Source organism: Trachinotus anak, unplaced genomic scaffold (assembly GCF_046630095.1).
Source record: "Trachinotus anak isolate AG129_WGS33_773 ecotype Australia unplaced genomic scaffold, CSIRO_AGI_Tana_v1 ptg000038l, whole genome shotgun sequence".
Classification (NCBI taxonomy): domain Eukaryota; kingdom Metazoa; phylum Chordata; class Actinopteri; order Carangiformes; family Carangidae; genus Trachinotus; species Trachinotus anak.
Window position 1 is genome coordinate 357,853 of NW_027273889.1, and position 18,398 is coordinate 376,250.

At 45.7% G+C, this 18,398-nt stretch overlaps 1 protein-coding gene across 1 annotated transcript; it reads right to left on the reverse strand.

Moving 5' to 3' along the window:
* Window positions 1–148: 148 nt before the first annotated feature.
* LOC139614764 (nucleus accumbens-associated protein 2-like) lies at window positions 149–12,607 on the reverse strand. The gene is made up of 8 exons (XM_071472319.1): window positions 12,399–12,607; window positions 7,857–8,653; window positions 6,000–6,223; window positions 4,110–4,369; window positions 2,488–2,664; window positions 2,176–2,281; window positions 763–860; window positions 149–280 (listed from the first exon to the last, which is right to left on the reverse strand). Exons 2-8 carry the CDS (start codon window positions 8,304–8,306, stop codon window positions 273–275), a joined length of 1,323 nt encoding a protein of 440 aa, XP_071328420.1. The 5' UTR covers window positions 8,307–8,653; window positions 12,399–12,607; the 3' UTR covers window positions 149–272.
* Window positions 12,608–18,398: the final 5,791 nt, after the last annotated feature.

Below are 18,398 nucleotides of genomic sequence, written 5' to 3' on the forward strand. Positions count from 1 at the left end.
CAGTGTACAGTGGAGCCTCCAGGCCGAGGTAGGAGGCGCTGAGCTGCCGCAGGTCCAGCTCAAAGGGGCTGCCACTAGGCGGCACTGCCACTTCTCCTCCCTGAACGCCACCTCCTCCAGTCCCCCCCCCCCCCCCTCCCCTCTTAGCCTTGCGGGGGTGGGAGGAGGCGGTGGCAGGGAGGCCGTCAGGGAGGAGTGACTGGATCTTTGGGAGCCAGCGTTTCCGGACTCTGCGAGCGTTGGTGCACATGTCAGCCGCGATGACGTTCATCTCACTCTCCTTAAAGTTAGGAGCAAAGTTCTGACAGTAAACTGAGGAGGAGGAGGAGGAGCAGAACCAGAATGAGGGGGGAAGGATGCAAGGGAGGAGAAAACACGAGGGGGAGGAAAAAAAAAATGTCTCAGTGTTTCCAACATACAGTAAAACGACATGAATCCATGAGTCAGACCATGTGTGTGTGTTTGTGTGTGTGTGTGTGTGTGTGTGTGTGTGTGTGTGTGTTCATACTTGTATGACTATCTTTGTGAGGACCAGAGCTTTACACCTTCAGACTGAGGTCATTCTACATTGTGAGGACATTCTGGCCTCTCACCTTCAAAGAACCAGGTGATGGTTCAGACCTGATTTCAGGTTCAGGTTAGACTTAGGTTTGGGGTTAGGAAATGCATTGTGTCAGTGAGGTCCTCACAACTACAGAAACACTATGTGTATGTCTGCAGTGTTTCTGTGTGTGTGTGTGTGTGTGTGTGTGTGTGTCTTACGTTTGACGGTGTTTAACACTCGGTTGTCCAGGGGCTTTCGGCTTGGATCATTGGTGGAGGAGCGGATCCCTGTCCCACAGCTATTGGCCAGAGTGTTTCTATGGATACCATAACAACCCAATCAGCACCTATACCAAGCTGTAGATTAGCTTGCTCTGCCTCTCTCTCTCTCTCTGTCTGAGACAATGTGACAGAGCAGTTATGTAAAGCAGCAGCTGGATCCTGAGGGAAGCTGCTGACTGTCAGAACCTTCTGGAATATTTAACACAGCCTGATGTCACATGATGTCATGTGACGTCTGATGCTGTCAGATGATGTTAGAGTGTCTGGGTGTGACAAATGATTGATTTTGTCACCTCTTTTTTGTTCATTTTCAAGCATGTTCAACATATAAACAGGAACACTATCTCAGCTTTGAGGCAGGGCTTCAACTAACAATTATTTTTATGATCAATTGATTCCCTGATTATTTCCTCCATTAATCAATCAATCTTTCAATCTATAAAACATCAGAAAACCGTAAAAATAAATGTCCATCACAATTTCCTACAGTCCAAGATGAAGCCCTCAAATGTCTTGTTTTGTCCAAACATTTGTCCAAAATCCAAATATAATCAATACACTATAATGTATGACCAAGAAAACTAGTGAATTCTCTCATCTGAGAACCTGGAACTGTGAAGCATCAACAAATGGGCGGAGCCTCTGTGACGCCACCTTTAGGTTTCTGAAGCTCAGAGTGAGCTGCTCCACCATCACCATCTCCGCAGTGCCTGACTCCACCCCTAACTCCCTGCTAATCCAAATATGGTCAAAGAGGTGGGGCGAGTGTGGAGCAGAGACTTCGGTGAATGTCACTTGGTGTCAAACATACGCTCACCCACCTGTCACTCAAAGAGGCCACGCCCTCATTTCTCCATAACTTTAGTCCTCAATAAAATGTGAACAGGTGAGTTGTATAAATTCAGCCGTACAGGTGTCATGAAGGAGGAAATGATCTCTAGAGAGCAGAACAGTTTCTGTACCAGGCTGTAAACATGTTTCCTTCTGCTGTAAAGTTGGACATTTGAACATGGGAGTCTCTGGGGACTGACTCACTGCTGGAGCCAGACTCTAGTGGTCGTTAGAGGAACTGCAGCTTCTTCGCTGTTGATGCTTCAGGTTTCAGAGGTTGAGGCTTGTTCACTACACAAAATGACTTAAACAACGGGAATTAATGGACTAAGAATTAACAATAATGGACTCATAGTTTCAGCTCTTGTGGTATATTTATATTAATAAATAAAATATATATACCTCATATTGAAAATGTGTCTACTAAATATATTATGTAAGCACAAAGCAATTAGAGTATGTTGCAAGGCTAACCACCTCCTTTATCTCTCTCTGTCAATTAAAACAGTTTCAACTCACCTGTCGAAGAACGTTGCCAGAAGTCTCCTGAGCAGCACCTTGTGTTTGACACCTGCACACAGGTGACAGTTCATCAGCTGACCTCGTGTCATGAACACACCTGAACCTGAACACACAGATCAGAGTATATGACATGAATGTGGTTTTTACAACTCATTTCTTTAGTACATCTGACACTCCCAGCTCTTCAAGACAGGTTGTGTTTAATGACCTTCATAAAAAATCTGTTACTAGGACAACACAGACAGACAAGACAGTCTAAAATTACTGCTCATCTTGTACCTGGTGCACCATATTCATTGAGAGTCCTACCTGCCACCAGCTCCACTTTCTCCCCTGGGTCACCCTCAGTGTAGAGCGATGGATGGCAGCGATACCCAATCTGACTGATCAGACTGGCAGGTAGGGCCATGTTGTCTCGACCAACCAGAACACAGGGCCGACGCTCGTTAGCCAATGGGAGAGGCAGCATCTCCATCTTCTCTTGGACTGGACCGAGAAGAAACAGGTAGACAAGAGGGGAGGGGGTCAGCAAATCCAGGAGGCAGAATGACCAAAGTTTTGAGGTCAGTACTTCAACTGCAGCTCCTCTGCAGCCACCAGATGCTGCTCCAAGAAATGAAATGTCTGCCTGTGTTGAATGGGAAAACTTCCAGACAGCTCTCGGCACAGACTTCCCAGAAAGGCTGATAAGTCATTATGTACAAATCATAGTCCACAAATCGCCTCAATTGATCTTTCTCTGGACTTCCAGATCTACATCAAACATACCTTGATTGGTACTGATGTTCAATCAGCCTTTATTATAAAGTTAGAGGTTCACATATCCAGTGTCAAACCTCCAGAGCTGCTCAGAGACTCATCATTTTTTAAATCTTCTCCGGCTGTTAAAAAGGCCGGTTGCTAACAAGAGTCTAAATGAGACGACAGAGGTTGTCGGGGACGTTAAACGTCATCAGTCCAACATGAAAACCGACCTCCTCACCAGTCCACCTTTACAGCCTCGCTGTGTTTCCACAGACTGTCACTAACTCTGGAAAGGCTCAGAGCTGAATCAACCTACAGGCTGAAGGTTAGTGGTGGTGACGGTGAAGTCATGTGACCGTGGGGTCGTTGGTTTACAGCCTAACATGAGCTTTTTACTGCTGCTGGTTGTATTTAGGCTTCAAACATCAGAAAGTGGAGTCATTAGTGAAGATGATCCTGCTGAACCAAACCTGTCAGGGTCAGAAACTGTTGCTGATTTTCTCTAATCATCCAAAACACAATGGAGAAATCCTATTGGCTGTTTGTGGAGGGAACCAGGTGATGATGACTTCAGGGTTGGCCAACGAAGATATGTTATTACTGCAACACTCTATTAGGAAACTGGAGAGACATGATTTAATTTCTTAATATTTATTGATGTTTAAGTCACTGTATATTGTCGGCTTCCCAAATAATCTAACACAGTTGTCCAAAATAAAACTGGTCTAACTTGCTTAATCCTTGTGGCTCTCAATATCTGGTGCAATCACAGACAGTTATGTGTAACAAGGGTGTAAAGTTCAGTTCTTCAGGTCATCTGGTCCCTTAGTTCCTGGGATAACTTGTTTAAAAACCTCCAATGAACCTGTGAATCTGTCTCTAAACAAATCTGGACTCACAGAGAGATCCAACAAGATCAGTTCTATATTCACTTTTTAGTTTCATCATTACTGGGCTTCCATACTGGTTCACTGAACATCTAAAATAGGATGGTACCATGATGTGTAAAAAAAAAGCACACATGACTTATCACATGTGAAGTACGATTTAACATATGATAAGTCACATATGGTTTCACATGTGAAACATCTGGGAGCACATGTTGTTTTTGGACGTTCCACATGTAAAATCACAACCTCATGTGAAATGTTGATTTTCACACATGCTTTTTTTGTAAGGGAACTTACTGTAGGGGTTTGCAGGATGTCCATAGATGTGTTGGTAGAGTCCAGGGTGGACAGTGTTGCCATAGTAATCCTCCTCTAGCTCCTCCTCAGTGGGGGGGTGAGAGGGAGGAGAGTCTGTGGGGAGACTGGATCCTCCTGGACTAGAGCGCCCCCCACCTGCCAGCAGGTAGGACTGCAACCCTGGAACCAAACCTCCACTTGCACCCAGGTAACACAGAGCACTGCTCCTGGTTGTCTGGAGGTCCCCAGCAGTGTCCACTCTGAGGACAGAATAATGAGGAGGAGACAGATGACATCCAATGTTACAACTGTGTGGCAGTTTGCTTTTGATTATGATAACAGTTGGTTGCTCTATAATGAGGGCTTTTTGTGTCAGAGCTCTCAGGTGGTTAGATCAAAAACTGCCCCATGTTAAAACAATGGGGGTATGAAGGTTTATCAGAGGTTGAAATTATCATTGCAGCAACTATTTAATTTTCAACCAGAGAGGGTTGGGACGGATTTTCTGCCCCAAGTAAGAGCGTATAAGTATCTTGGGGTCTTGTTCATGTGTGAGAGTAGGATGGAGCAGGAGACTGACAGACAGATTGGTGTAACGTTGTACCAGACCGTTGTGGTGGAGAGGAAGCTGAGCCCGAGCTTGCGATTTCTTGGTCAATCTATGTTCCGACCCTCATCTGTGGTCATGAGCTCTGGGTAGTGAACAAAAAAAAGAGATCACAGATGCAAGCTGCTAAAATGAGTTTCCTCTGCAGGGTGTCTGGACTCAGCCTTAGAGACAGGGTGAGGAGCTCTGACATCCAGAGGGAGCTCGGAGTAGAGCCGCTGCTCCTTCATGTCGAAAGGACCCAGTTCAGGTGGTTTGGGCATCTGGTTTGGATCCTCCTGAGCGCCTCCAACTGAAGGTTTTCCAGGGACATCCAACTGGCAGAAAGCCTCAGGGTAGACCCAGAACACGCTGAAGAGATTTTGTATCTCATTGGGTCTGGGAACACTTCGGGATACTCCAGGAGGAGCTGGAAAATGTTGCTGGGGACAGGGACGTCTGGTCTACTTTGTCTGACCTGCTGCCATCACAATCCGACCTCAGATAAGGATGGATGGATGATTGATTATGAGATAAACAATAGAAATACTCTGTTCAATTTACAAATTATAACACCAGGAACATGTGCTTCCACATATTTTATCACCGACCGCTGCGCTTTCACAGAAGATGCCATGTTATGTTACAATAAAAGTTGAGTGAGGTTCAACTTTTCTGCTGGATGACCCTCAGGTTTTCGCCAGAGCCTCCTGTTTTGGCACCCCAGCTGCACTATAGGATTGGCTCCATTCAAATGAATGATGCCAGCTAAGTTTCCATGTTGGGGTAAGGTCAGTCTGAATGCAGCATTCAGAGATCCTCTCATTTCCTGGTAACCGAGACTAGATCCAGAACACAAAACAGGCCAGGTCCAGATAATAACCAGTCTAAAGGCTGGGGATGCTAAAAAAAAGAACTAACCCATATTAAACAGTCAACAAATGGATGTGACTCTTGTTGTACTGCACTGGGTGTCTGCACATGTTCACACACCTTTGCCAGCATGGTCATAAGTTTTGGGTAGTTTTCCCACAGGTCCATTTTAAATTGGGTCTGTTTGGTGACACGATAGCCAAACGGTTAAGGCGTATACCACACTCTTAGGGTGCACTTAGCAGGCGAGTCCTCGGCCGGACTCTTTGCTACATGTCATTCCCCTCCTCTGTCCTATTTCCCGCCACTATACACCAAGAACCAAGAAACCAGGAAATGCAGATTCAACTGGTCAAAGCTGGTGAAGTGGGTGACGGGTAGAGATTAAGACAAATACAAGACAAATGAACTGAACTCTTGTTTGTCCTCACCTGGCCTCCTCTCCTCCTCCTGCTGCTCCTCCTCCGTTCTCCTCAGCAGGAGGAGTGTCAGCTCTCTCCTGTTTAATCCTGCTGACAGCTAGCAGCAGCTCCTCAGGGCTCAGAGCTGGCTGGTCTGGACTGGCCTCCTGCAGCTGGGGGGTGCTTTGCTGCTGCTGCTGCTGCTGCTGGACCATTGGGGTGTCGAAGCCCCCAAGCTCATCTGCTGAGGTTGTCTGTAACAAAAACATTCCACTGCACTGAAAGAGTTTCCTGTTTGTAGATGACAAAATGGTTATAACTCATCATGAACTCTTTATTCAAAATTGGGACCTTAAGGAATAAATACAGTTACAATAACCAACTATGACATCACTGCTTGGGGTGTGGCCAGAGAAGGTTCCAACCAATGGGCAGCTTCAAAATGCACTAAACTGCAGTTCCTCAAATGTTCATCAGATGCTGCTGTGATCAAACCCTGACTGTGTTGAAGTGAATGAGAAAACCTCCAGTTTCTCTCTCCAAATAAAGTCAATTTAGTTTTTAGTTCAGTGTGGACTAACTCCTCTATTTAAACCCTTAAGATGAACTTTGTGACTTTAGACTGCTTGTGTTTATAACCTTAAAATTTTACTATTACTATTTTACTACAAATGTTTTGTTTTGGAAAGCTTTTCATGAATGCATAATGAGAGAAAACTCACATGGTAAGTAATGTGGTGTTTGAACTGACAAAAGCTACTGATGTTACACAAACTACATGAAACAACTTATCAATGTGCTGTTTAAATAGCAACATGTTCGTTTAATCATTTTTCTCACAACACTGTAAACTGAAATGAAAATTTACCAGGTGTGCTTCCTCAAACAATAGGAAAGTGAATCTTTGTGGGCCCAGCCAATCAATGTTGACTGTCTGCACAGACAAATTAGCTTAGCTGTTTAGCTGTTTCTGAATTTCCAGTACTGTACAATAACAAACTAGCCTCTTTTTCTCTTGATGAAATATAAGCCTGCAGATGCAGCTACTTGTCACAAGAACATAGTTTGAGTCCCTTAAAAATCCCAACGATTTACTGCAACATTAAGACTGTAGTGAAGGTGGTAACGTTTAGTACAACACCATCAAGAGAGCAACCAAAAAAATCGCAGTCTAGAGGCTTGATCTTGATCGTAGATCTCATAGAACTTGGTCTATCTGGACTAATTAATTCTGTAGATCTTGGTCTGCATGGACTAATTAACTCTGTAGATCTTAGTGTACCTGGACTAATTAATTCTACTGATCTTGGTCTGCCTGGACCAATTAACTCTGTAGATCTTGGTCTACCTGGACTAATCAACTCCACTGATCTTGGTCTGCCTGGACCAATTAACTCTGTAGATCTTGGTCTACCTGGACTAATTAATTCTACTGATCTTGGTCTATCTGGACTAATTAACTCTGTCGATCTTGGTCTATTTGGACTAATCAACTACTGATCTTGGTCTACCTGGACTAATTAACTCATAGATCTTGGTCTTCATGGACTAATTAACTCTGTAGCTCTTGGTTTACCTGGACTAATCAACTCCACTGATCTTGGTCTGCCTGGACTTATTAACTCATAGGTCTTGGTGTACATGGACTAATTAACTCTACAGATCTTGGTCTATCTGGACTAATTAACTCTATAGATCTTGGACTACCTGGACTAATTAATTCTACAGATCTTGGTATAAATGGACTAATCAACTCCACAGATCTTGGTCTGCTTGGACTAATTAACTCATAGATCTTGGTGTACATGGACTAATTAACTCTACAGATCTTGGTCTACCTGGACTAACTCAGTCCACATACAGCTCTGTGGGTGTGGTCAAACCAACCTGTGAGTCACAGCATAGAGGTGAGGAGGAGGAGGAGGCCTTCATCATCATCAGCTCCATGCCTCGTTCCACGATGTTCTGGATCTGCAGGTAGCCGGCGGTGTACATGAGCACCAGCTGCTCACTGGCGGCCATGCTGAGACGTCCTGTGTAGCAGAAGGACAGAATCTGCTGGAAACACGTTGGCGTTACAGAGGACGGCAGCTCAAACACTGCCTGGGAGGAGGAAGAGGAGGAAGAGGATGATGAGGAGGAGTCAGCTGCAGAGCTGAAAAGGTCTCTGAAGTACAGGGAGGAGGCGGCGAGGACGGCCCGGTGTGCCTTGAAGGCCTGACCCTGCACCAGGATGGAGACATCGCAGTAGTGACCAAGTAGCCGCTGCTCGTTCAAGCTGCCCAGAACACTGCTGCCAAAGTCTGGGATCTCCACCTGCAGCAGCCCCTCCGACATGGTGGAGGCTGGAGGTCCAGAGGAGGACGGGACAGGAAGTGACTGAAGGTTTGCACTAGCTGGTGGCTAGAAGGAGATGTTCCTGACCAGCCAGAGTTAGACTGACGGAGGGGGAGGGGAAAGAGAGGGGAGTGTTTAGGTGTCAGGGATGCTGCAGATATCTCCTCCAAAACATTTCAGATACATAATGTTGTTGTGGAAGACAGTGAGATCAGAGGTCAGAGGTCAGGGCTGGGGGAGGCTGGAGCAGGGAGGAGTCAGCTCCTGATGTTGAGTCAAAGTGAAGTAGGGAGGAGGAGGAGACTGTAGATCATCAGGATGAAGGTCAGCTCAGCACAGGGAAACAGCTAGAATATAAAGAGGGGTGGGATGGGGAGGGAGGGAAAGAGGGGGAGGGGGGAGGAGAGGTTTAAAACGTCACAGTTTCACACCTTCTCGTTTACCTGCAGCGCAAACTGAGAAAACACCAATCACATCTGAGACTCTGACACCTCTGTGTTTCTGTCTCCTCTGCACCACATCCGTCATTTTATTAGAGAATGTAATTACACGTGAAACACATTTCACATACGAAAAAAGTACTTAAAAATGTAATAAGAAATGTGATTAAGATGTTTGGTAATGTGATAACATTTAACAAAAATAAAGAAAAGAGTAGAATGAAAAAAAACAAAAACAACAAACGTTTGAAAATGTGACAAAAAATCAAACTTTTCTCCGACTCGATCTGATGACTGTGTGACGTGGACGAAAGCTCTGGAAAAAAAACTGAAACTAAAACCTGTTTTCATCACGTGAAATTTCAAGTTTAATGTTGTACAAAACACATAACATGTCATGAATTTGTATGTATGGATATATACACATGGACACACATATACATACAAGCATGTGACACTTTTAACCCCTCCTCCTGCTGACATCACTCTGACTCAGGTGGTCATCTGTGCTCATGATCATCATCATCATGTCTTAGCTCTTATCAAACAAAGTGATGATACATGACACAGCTCAAATCTGGTGAAGCAGTTACTGACAGTGATCTTCATATTGAGGAAGACACACAACAGCTTTGATGTTTCTACTCTGATCTGCTCTCAGTGAAAATCTAATAGCTGCAGTGCAGTAGTGGTTAATATTGGGGCGGCCCGGTAGTCAAGTGGTTAGGGCGCGTACCATGTGAACGCAAGACACTCTTAAAAAAAAAAGAAACAGTTAATATTTTTTCTTTGTTTTTTTTCCATGACATACACTGAAGAGTTTTACGGCTTTGGGAAAAACCTCACATTGAAAAAGTATAAACTAAGATCTCTTCTATTTAAAGTTTGTTCTTAACTCCAAAAAGGACAAAGACAGTTTTCGTAGACTCTCAGTTTAATTTAAAACCATCGTCAGGAGCAGCCAGAGGACGTTATGAGAACCAATACCAACCTCAGACTGTAAATAAAGATGGGCGGAGCCTCTGTGACGTCACCCTCAGGTTTCTGAAGATCAGAGTGAGCTGCTCCACTGTTGCCATTTTAGCAGTGCTTGACTCCGCCCCTAGCTCCCAGCTAATCCAAAAATGGGAAAAGAGGTGGGGCGAGTGTGGAGCAGAGACTTTGGTTTGTAAAAAGCACACACTCACCCACCTGTCACTCAAAGAGGCCACGCCCTCAGTTCTCCATGACTTTAGTCCTCAATAAAATGTGAACAGGTGAGTTGTATAAATTCAGCCGTACAGGTGTCATGAAGGAGGAAATGATCTCTAGAGAGCAGAACAGTTTCTGTACCAGGCTGTAAACATGTTTCCTTCTGCTGTAAAGTTGGACATTTGAACATGGGAGTCTCTGGGGACTGACTCACTGCTGGAGCCAGACTCTAGTGGTCGTTAGAGGAACTGCAGCTTCTTCACTGTTGATGCTTCAGGTTTCACACCTGAGGTTGAGGCTTGGCACCAAGTTGGTGCTAACGTTCTGAGAATGTGATGTACTTGTCTTTAGACATCATACTAGAGATATGATTCTTCGGGGAATGAAGACAGCAGCATAATAAACCTACATGAGTGGCTGTGCTTTTGTAAATGACCAGAAGCCAATGAGCAAACAGAGACACGCAGCATTTTGAACCAGAGAATGAAACTCCTTAAATTCATCTAAGCAGCTCAGAGACAGGGCTGTACACAGGACCTGTTTTTAACTTTCACACGTTCACATCCTGAAATGCTCCTGTTATTGTTTGTGAGCTGTGACAGCTGACATCTGTTGTAGCAACGCTCCATACACAATAGTCACAAAGGCTAACATTAGCTTGTTTCAGCCAATGTCAGCTTGTGTAGGCTAACATTAGCTTGTTTAGGCTAACATAAAAACAGCTGGTAACATGAGTCTGCTACACCTCAGTTAGGCTGATGGTCTCAGGCCGACTCAGAAAACTGACTTAACAAAGGCATTAAGTTTTGATGTTTCTAGTAACTAGTGATTTGATTGGATGACATGTTGAACATGTCATTCAAAAACAAACTATTCAACATGACTCTTCAGTGTAATGTCCTGTTTACTGGTGTCAGGAAACCATCAGGCCCTGCACTGCTCTCCAGCTGCTTTTACATGTTAAAGTTTTAATGGGCCTTGAACATGTTTAGATTATCAAGCTGTTCTAAAAAACTACAGCTCGTCTTATTTTACCTGATGATGATCTCCTTTATTCTTTTGTCATAGTTTTGTATTATAAGTTGTTTCCTTACCTTGTGTTTTTGTAAAGTGAGATATACAGTGAGATTTATTATTGTTATTATAAGAGAACTATTGTCTCTATTGTCTGCACTGGAGAACATTTACCACAGTGTTGTTCATTTACTGCTGCACATGTCACTCACTGTGAGCTTTAAGAAAAGGTCAGAGGTCATCACTGACCTCAGACCTGTTTATTTTAGCTTCATATTTGACACCCAGCTGTCAGACCACATCAGACCCAGTTTCTGGGTCAGTTTCCCTGGTACTTTGTGTTTTCTTACAGATCCACAGTTACACACATTCACCACTGCTCTGCACTGGGACAGACTGGTTTCCAGTATGATGCACCTCCCTACCTGAGTGTGTGTGTTGACTGTTTTGACGCAGCGTCTTTGCAAACCACATATGTTTACAGTCACATTCCAGACCAGGACCTGCCGGGTGGGTCCAGGACCAGGACCAGGACTGGGCCAGTCTCTGAGCCAGGCATCACACCCTGACCCCCCCACATCCACACAGACACACACTGAAACTCCAACACACAGAGTCCTATTTACTACAGCTGAGCCGCTTTCTGATGGTCACACTGATCCTGAATCTGACCTGAGGTTCACTACAGTCCACTACAGTACAGACTGGTAGAGTCCATTACAGTCCAATAGAATCCACTAGCATCTTGTAAAATACAGCCCATTAGAGTCCAGTACAGTCCAGTCCAGAGCAATAGAGTCCAGTAGATATAAGTACAGTCTAGTTAAGTCCAGTATAGTCCAGTGCAGTGCAGTATAGACCAGGACAGTTTAGTACAGTACAGTCCAGCAGAGTCTAGTTCAGTCTAGTACAATGCAGTACAGTATGATAGATTCAAGTAAAGAGTAATAGACACAAATAGAGTTCAGTCCAAGTCTGGTACATTACAAGAAAGACCAATAGAGAGTCTAGTAAAGTCTAGTAGAGTCCAGTAGAGTCCAGTCCAATGCAGCATAGTCTAGTACAGTGCAGCAGAGTCCAGCCCAGTACATTACAGTACAGTCTAGCAGAGACCAGCAGGGTCTCCTCCAGACTAATACAGATAAATATAGTCCACCAGCATCCAGTCTAGTAGGGTCCAGTAGAGTCCTGAAGAGTCCAGAGTCCAGAACAGTTTAGTACAGTGAATGAGTTCAGTCTGTTTCAGAGTTCAGTTGTTGTTGTTTACAGTTCAACTGCAGCAGAGAGACAGACAGAGAGATAGACAGAGAGACAGACAACATGGGACCACAGACAGACAGGTACATAGAAAAAGGGACAGACAGAAACAGTTTCAGACAGACAGACAGATGCAGTTAGAGGAGGATGTCAGACAGACAGGTAAACACACACAGAGACAGCTCCTCACCTCCTCTCTGCTCCTCTACCTCCTCTGCTTCTCCTCTCCTCCATGCAGCAGGCAGGACGGCTGGCTGGGAGAGGTTTTCTTCTTCTTCTCCTCCGCTCAGTCAACGCATCGTCTGGTGTGTCACAGGAGGGGGGGTAGGGGGGGAGGAGAGGCGGGTGAGGAGGGAGGAGGTAGAGACACAGCAGACAGCCGAGGAGGAGGAGGAGGAGGAGGAGGGAGGAAGAGGAGGAGTCATCTGAGGACAGTGAGGGAGCTAATGCGGCTAAGTGCCCTGCAGAGGACGAGAGAGGGAGAGAGAGAGGGCGAGAGACACTGAGGGAGAGTTATGAGAGAGGGGCGGACGAGCATGCATTACACAGCTCATCTGCTATAGGGAAGAACACACTGCAAGGTTGAATATTAAAGAGGCACACACTACAAACACACGTGTACACTGCCACACACTGTGATCTGTGTTTTTGTGTGTGTTTCCGTGTGTGTGTGTTTCTGTGTGAGTGTGTTTGTGTGTGTGTGTGTGTGTGTGTGTGTGTGTGGCATGACTTGGCCAAATGCACAGCGCTGCATTGCAGTGCCGAGGCTGAGTTGGCATGCCGAGTACATAGCGTGCATACTGCGACTGTGTGCCAGGCTGACACACACACACACACACACACACACACACACACACACACACACACACACACACACACACACACACACACACACACACAAAAGAGCGGGAGCTTTTTGCAGCCTCAGCCTCAGCTTCCATCATCACATATAGTTCAGTTTAGTTTCTAACATGAGAGACAGACAGTTAGAGAGAGAGAGACAGAGAGCGACAGACAGGTAGAGAGACAGACAGGTGTGGTGTCTGTGTGTCCATCCAGTAAAGACAGAGACAGTGGGTGGATGGAGGGGGCGGGGGGGAGTGTGTTGAGGCTAAATAAGGACATGTACAGTATCTGAGCAGAGACTGTGTGTGTGTGTGTGTTTGTGTGTTTGAGGTCAGGACATCCTGATTCTGATCTTTTCATTCAGTTTACTGACTCTTATCTGATGGTTGGGATTTTTTTTTCATCTTCATCACCTCCATCACCTCAATCACCTTCATCACCTCCATCACTTCCATTACTTGAAAAAAAACTAAATCCTGGTCCACATGATCCTGGTGAGTCTGGTTCTGATCAGGTGAACATCAGTGTGTGGGTGTGGTCTCCTCATTGCCCTCTACAGGCAGGCAGCAGCAGTGAGACAGGCAGCCTCAGTGAGACAGGCAAGCAGCAGCAGTGAGACAGGCAGCAGCAGTGAGACAGACAGACAGCAGTGAGACAGGCAGCAGCAGTGAGAAAGACAGTCAGCAGCAGTGAGACAGGCAGCAGTGAGACAGGCAGACAGCAGCAGTGAGACAGGCAGCCGCAGTGAGACAGGCAGCAGTGAGACAGGCAGACAGCCGCAGTGAGACAGGCAGCAGTGAGACAGGCAGGCAGCAGCAGTGAGACAGGCAGCCGCAGTGAGACAGGCAGCAGTGAGACAGGCAGACAGCAGCAGTGAGACAGGCAGCAGTGAGACAGGCAGACAGCAGCAGTGAGACAGGCAGCAGTGAGACAGGCAGCAGTGAGACAGGCAGCCGCAGTGAGACAGGCAGCAGTGAGACAGGCAGACAGCAGCAGTGAGACAGGCAGCAGTGAGACAGACAGCTGCAGTGAGACAGGCAGACAGCAGCAGTGAGACAGGCAGACAGCAGCAGTGAGACAGGCAGCCGCAGTGAGACAGCTGCAGTGAGACAGGCAGCTGCTGTCGGAGCGAAGCGATGATCGTCTGTGAACGTCACCTGTGATTATTTGAAGTCTCATGCTCCTGTTGCTTGAGTCAGCCATCTACAGGCTGGTGGCTGAGGGGGAGGGGCCTCTGGGAGATCAGGGCAGGTGATGCTACCTGGAGCAGGACACAGCCTTTGACCTGCTCCTGCTCGGATCAACTTCTGAGCATTGTATCAATTTATCATTTGTAATAAATCGTGCTTCAGCTTGTATGTTTTGGATTATTTTGGATGAGTCGGACATTTCTGCTCAGTGTTACGCTGACTTGTATTATTTTAGTATAGTTATGATAGTATAGAAATATTTTTTATTGTCATTATTGTGATGGTGCCCATGGATGGTCCTCACAGAATGCTTCTTCAGCTTTCTCGTCTGTTTTAATGAAAGTTTTTAAAAACAAATCAGTTTCTTAAATGTTTTCATTTGCACTGAATCAAAAGTTAGAGACAGTAAAAAAGACATTTACCATTTCAAACACTTGAAGCCAATGCGGAAGAGCCTTAAACCTGCATTCTCTATTCTAACGTATGATTGACACATTTTGGCTTGTCAATCAAGAGCAGTCCTTTTTCACAGAACCAATGATATTTAAATTTAAATATTTAAAAGTTTACCTCGACTTATGGAAAATGACTTCGGATTCAGCAGCGCTGCTTAGCCGAAAGATTGATGCCGTTGTCAGGTCGACAGTTTAGGTGGGCGGGCATAGTGACCTCGGCTCTCAGGTCAGCCCCACCCCTCACTCCTACTCAGCTCCACCCTCTTCTCCAAATATGGTTTTGTCTGGTTTAAAAAAATCAAGATGGCGACGGCCAAATTGCAAACTCGAGGCTTCAAAACGGCAGTTCGCAAACCAATGGGTGACGTCACGGTGGGTTGCCACTTGGTCAGGACATACCCGAGCCAGCCCTAACTATAAGCATTACTAAACAGGACAGTTTGAAGCCTGATCTTAAAGGGAGAGAGGGGGTCTGCCTCCCGAACCCACACTGGGAGCTGGTTCCACAGGAGAGGAGCCTGATAGCTGAAGGCTCTGCCCCCCATTCTACTCTTACAAACTCTGGGAACCACAAGTTGACCTGCATTTAGAGAGCGAAGTGTCCTATTGGGAAAATAGGGAACTATAAGCTCTCCAAGGTACGATGGTGCCTGACCATGAATGGCTTTGTAGGTGAGGAGGAGGATTTTAAATTCTATCCTGGATTTTACAGGGAGCCAATGCAGAGAGGCTAACACAGGAGAGATGTGATCTCATTTCCTAGTTCCTGTCAGTACTCGTTGAATAGAATAGAATAAAAGAGAATAGAACAGAAGAGAAGAGAATAGAATAGAATAGAATAGAATAGAATAGAATAGAATAGAAAGCCTTTCTTGTGATTGTAAACTCTGACATTAGGATTAAAGTAGTTAAACAAACTGAATTACCAAGATGTTGCTTCAGTCGTTCTCCTCATGAGTCTTTGTGTCCACCTCACCTCACCTGGTTTTAGCTCTGGGGCCTGGACCACGAACCAGGTTCACCTTGACCTCAGTCTGGTTCTGTTTGGGTCACCTGCTTCACTGAGTCTCATATGTGTGTGTGTGTGTGTGTGTGTGTGTGGGGGGGGGGGGGGGGGGGGGGGGGGGAGTCCTCAGACTGAAGCCACAGTGTCTCACTGTCTTTATTTACTTCTCTCACAAGTTGTAACAGGTTCTTATGACAGTGAAATATTTTCCACCACCTCAGTAAAATTCAGTTCGTATAAAACTAACGTGGTGACTCCTACACTGATTACAGCCTGAACCGGAGACCAGACTTTATTTTTACTCCTCGTAGATCAGAAGCCCTTCAAAATAAAATGACTCATTCAAATTGGCTGAATAATGAAAAACCACAGCTCCAGTCGTTCCTGTTTGTTTACAGGACAGTCTGGCCCGGTCCAATATGGCGGCGACGTTGACTCAGACTCAGCTGCTCAGTGTTTGCTTTGTGTTCTCTCTCTAATCTTTTGTCGTCACTATGCCTCCATCCCTGAGTTTGTGGTTGCAGCAAATTTAAAAACTAATTTAAAAACTTTTAAAGAGCCTGTTTGTTTATAAAATCAATGTATATGTTGGAGAACTATTCCTGAAAACGTGTGAATCATGTGAAGCTTGTGTGGTACTGCATTGTGCAGTTATACGTTAAACTGTGTTTCATCATTTTTGCGTTGACCGTTTTTTCGGGTGGGGCCTAAACGGGGTTCTGATGACGCACTTGGTCCCCCACTGAGCAAACCCCGCCCCTAAAGCTGTAGCGGTATAAAAGTCTGGAGTGAACCAGCATCAGTGGTTCTCCTGCTCAGTGTTATTGCTGTTAGCTGAGCCTTCCCTCCAGGCTGCAATACCCACGGTGTGGTGTCATTAGTAATTACAGAATAATGTGTTCATAGATAATCAGTTATTCACTCATCACGTTTCGTTTCCCTGCTTTTCATGAGCAGAAGGATGGTTCCACTTCATCCTCTCATCAAATAGCAGGTAAACCCGCTATTAAAAGCCCATACACTTCTTTTCCACCGCCAGAGTTTGTCTGTTCGGACTCAGGACACACACACACACAGACACACACACACACACACAGACACACACACAGACAGACACACTCTCACACACACACACACACACGCAGACACACACACACACACACACACACACACAGACACACACACGCAGACACACACACACACAGACACACACACGCAGACACACACACACACAGACAGACACACACACACACACAGACAGACACACAGACAGACACACTCTCACACACACACACACACACACTCTCACACACACACACACACACACACACACACAGACACACACACACACACACACACACACACAGACACACACACCCATGCACACTCACACACATGCACACTCACACACACACTCACACACACACACACACAGACACACACACAGACACACACACACACAGACACACACACACACACACACACACAGACACACACACACAGACACTCACACACACACACACACTCACACACACACACACACAGACACACACACAGACACACACACACAGACACTCACACACACACTCACACACACACAGACACACTCTCACACACACACACACACACACAGACACACTCTCACACACACACACACACACACACACACTCACACACACACACAGTGGAGGGAGAGTGAGCTGCTCGCCGCCCTACAAACTGGTGAGTGTGTAGTCGGAGATGTTTGTGTCTGATTGTGTTGTTAAAGCTCAGAGCTGCAGCTCTCTCTCTCTCTCCCACCATCAGTGCAGCCGCCGAGCTTCAGGTGTCTCGGCGCCATGTTGGACAGGTGACAGGTGTGTGTCTGTGTCCTCTGAGACGTTACAGCAGGAGAAGAGGCGGAAATGAGCGGGTTCACCCGGGTTTGTGTTTGCATCAGTCAGGAGCCAACAGATACCCGTGTCTGCTGCGGGTTCATGTGACCCGGCTGTGAACGCGGATTAAACCTCCATCACTGCGACGGAAGCCCGATGTTCGCGGGTTCAGCAGCTTCTGTGACCGGTGGAAAACGGGCCGAGTTAGCTCCGTGTTAGCTTAGAAGCTAGTTCTCTGACCGGTGCCGGCATCGAAGTAGATAAAACCAGGTCACCCGACAATTTAGAGCAAACTGTAATGTGGAAATATGTACAACACGTGTGTGTGTGTGTGTGTGTGTGTGTGTGTGTGTGTGTGTGTGTGTGTGTGTGTGTGTGTGTGTGTGTGTGTGTGTGTGTGTGTGTTGGACTCATGTCATGTTTCCTTTAAATCTGTTTGAGATGCGGAAGTTCTCCCGGCGGTGGGCGTGGCTTCAGCGCCTCAGCGGACACGCCCCCAGCGTTCCAGAGTTGATAATACTGTTTATTTTTTCACAAGTTTGAAACCTAACTTTATATATTTGGCAATATTTCTATTCATTCAAATTTGGCAGGGGGTTTGATATGCCATTTTTCTGTGGTGTGGCAAACTCAGAACTCATATGTTTTTCTGCTTTGCAGAATCTTTAAGTGATTTGGAACAAAAACAACAGCGAGTGATGCTGCTCAGACCCTAAATGGGGAAAAAGAAAGAAATGAAATGGAAAAAACAAACTTCATAAAGTTATAATAAAGAAGAGAATGAATGAAAATAAAAGGAAAAATGAAATCGTTTAACAG

Bases quoted from the DNA above. Each gene is read 5' to 3' on its own strand.
- LOC139614764 (XM_071472319.1), bottom strand. From the start codon at position 8,306: ATGTCGGAGGGGCTGCTGCAGGTGGAGATCCCAGACTTTGGCAGCAGT. The intron at 6,224-7,856 runs GTTGGTTTGACC...TTTTTGTTACAG, and splicing joins CTCTATGCTGTGACTCACAG to ACAACCTCAGCAGATGAGCT. The intron at 2,282-2,487 runs GTAGGACTCTCA...CTGTGTGTTCAG, and splicing joins GAAAGTGGAGCTGGTGGCAG to GTTCAGGTGTGTTCATGACA.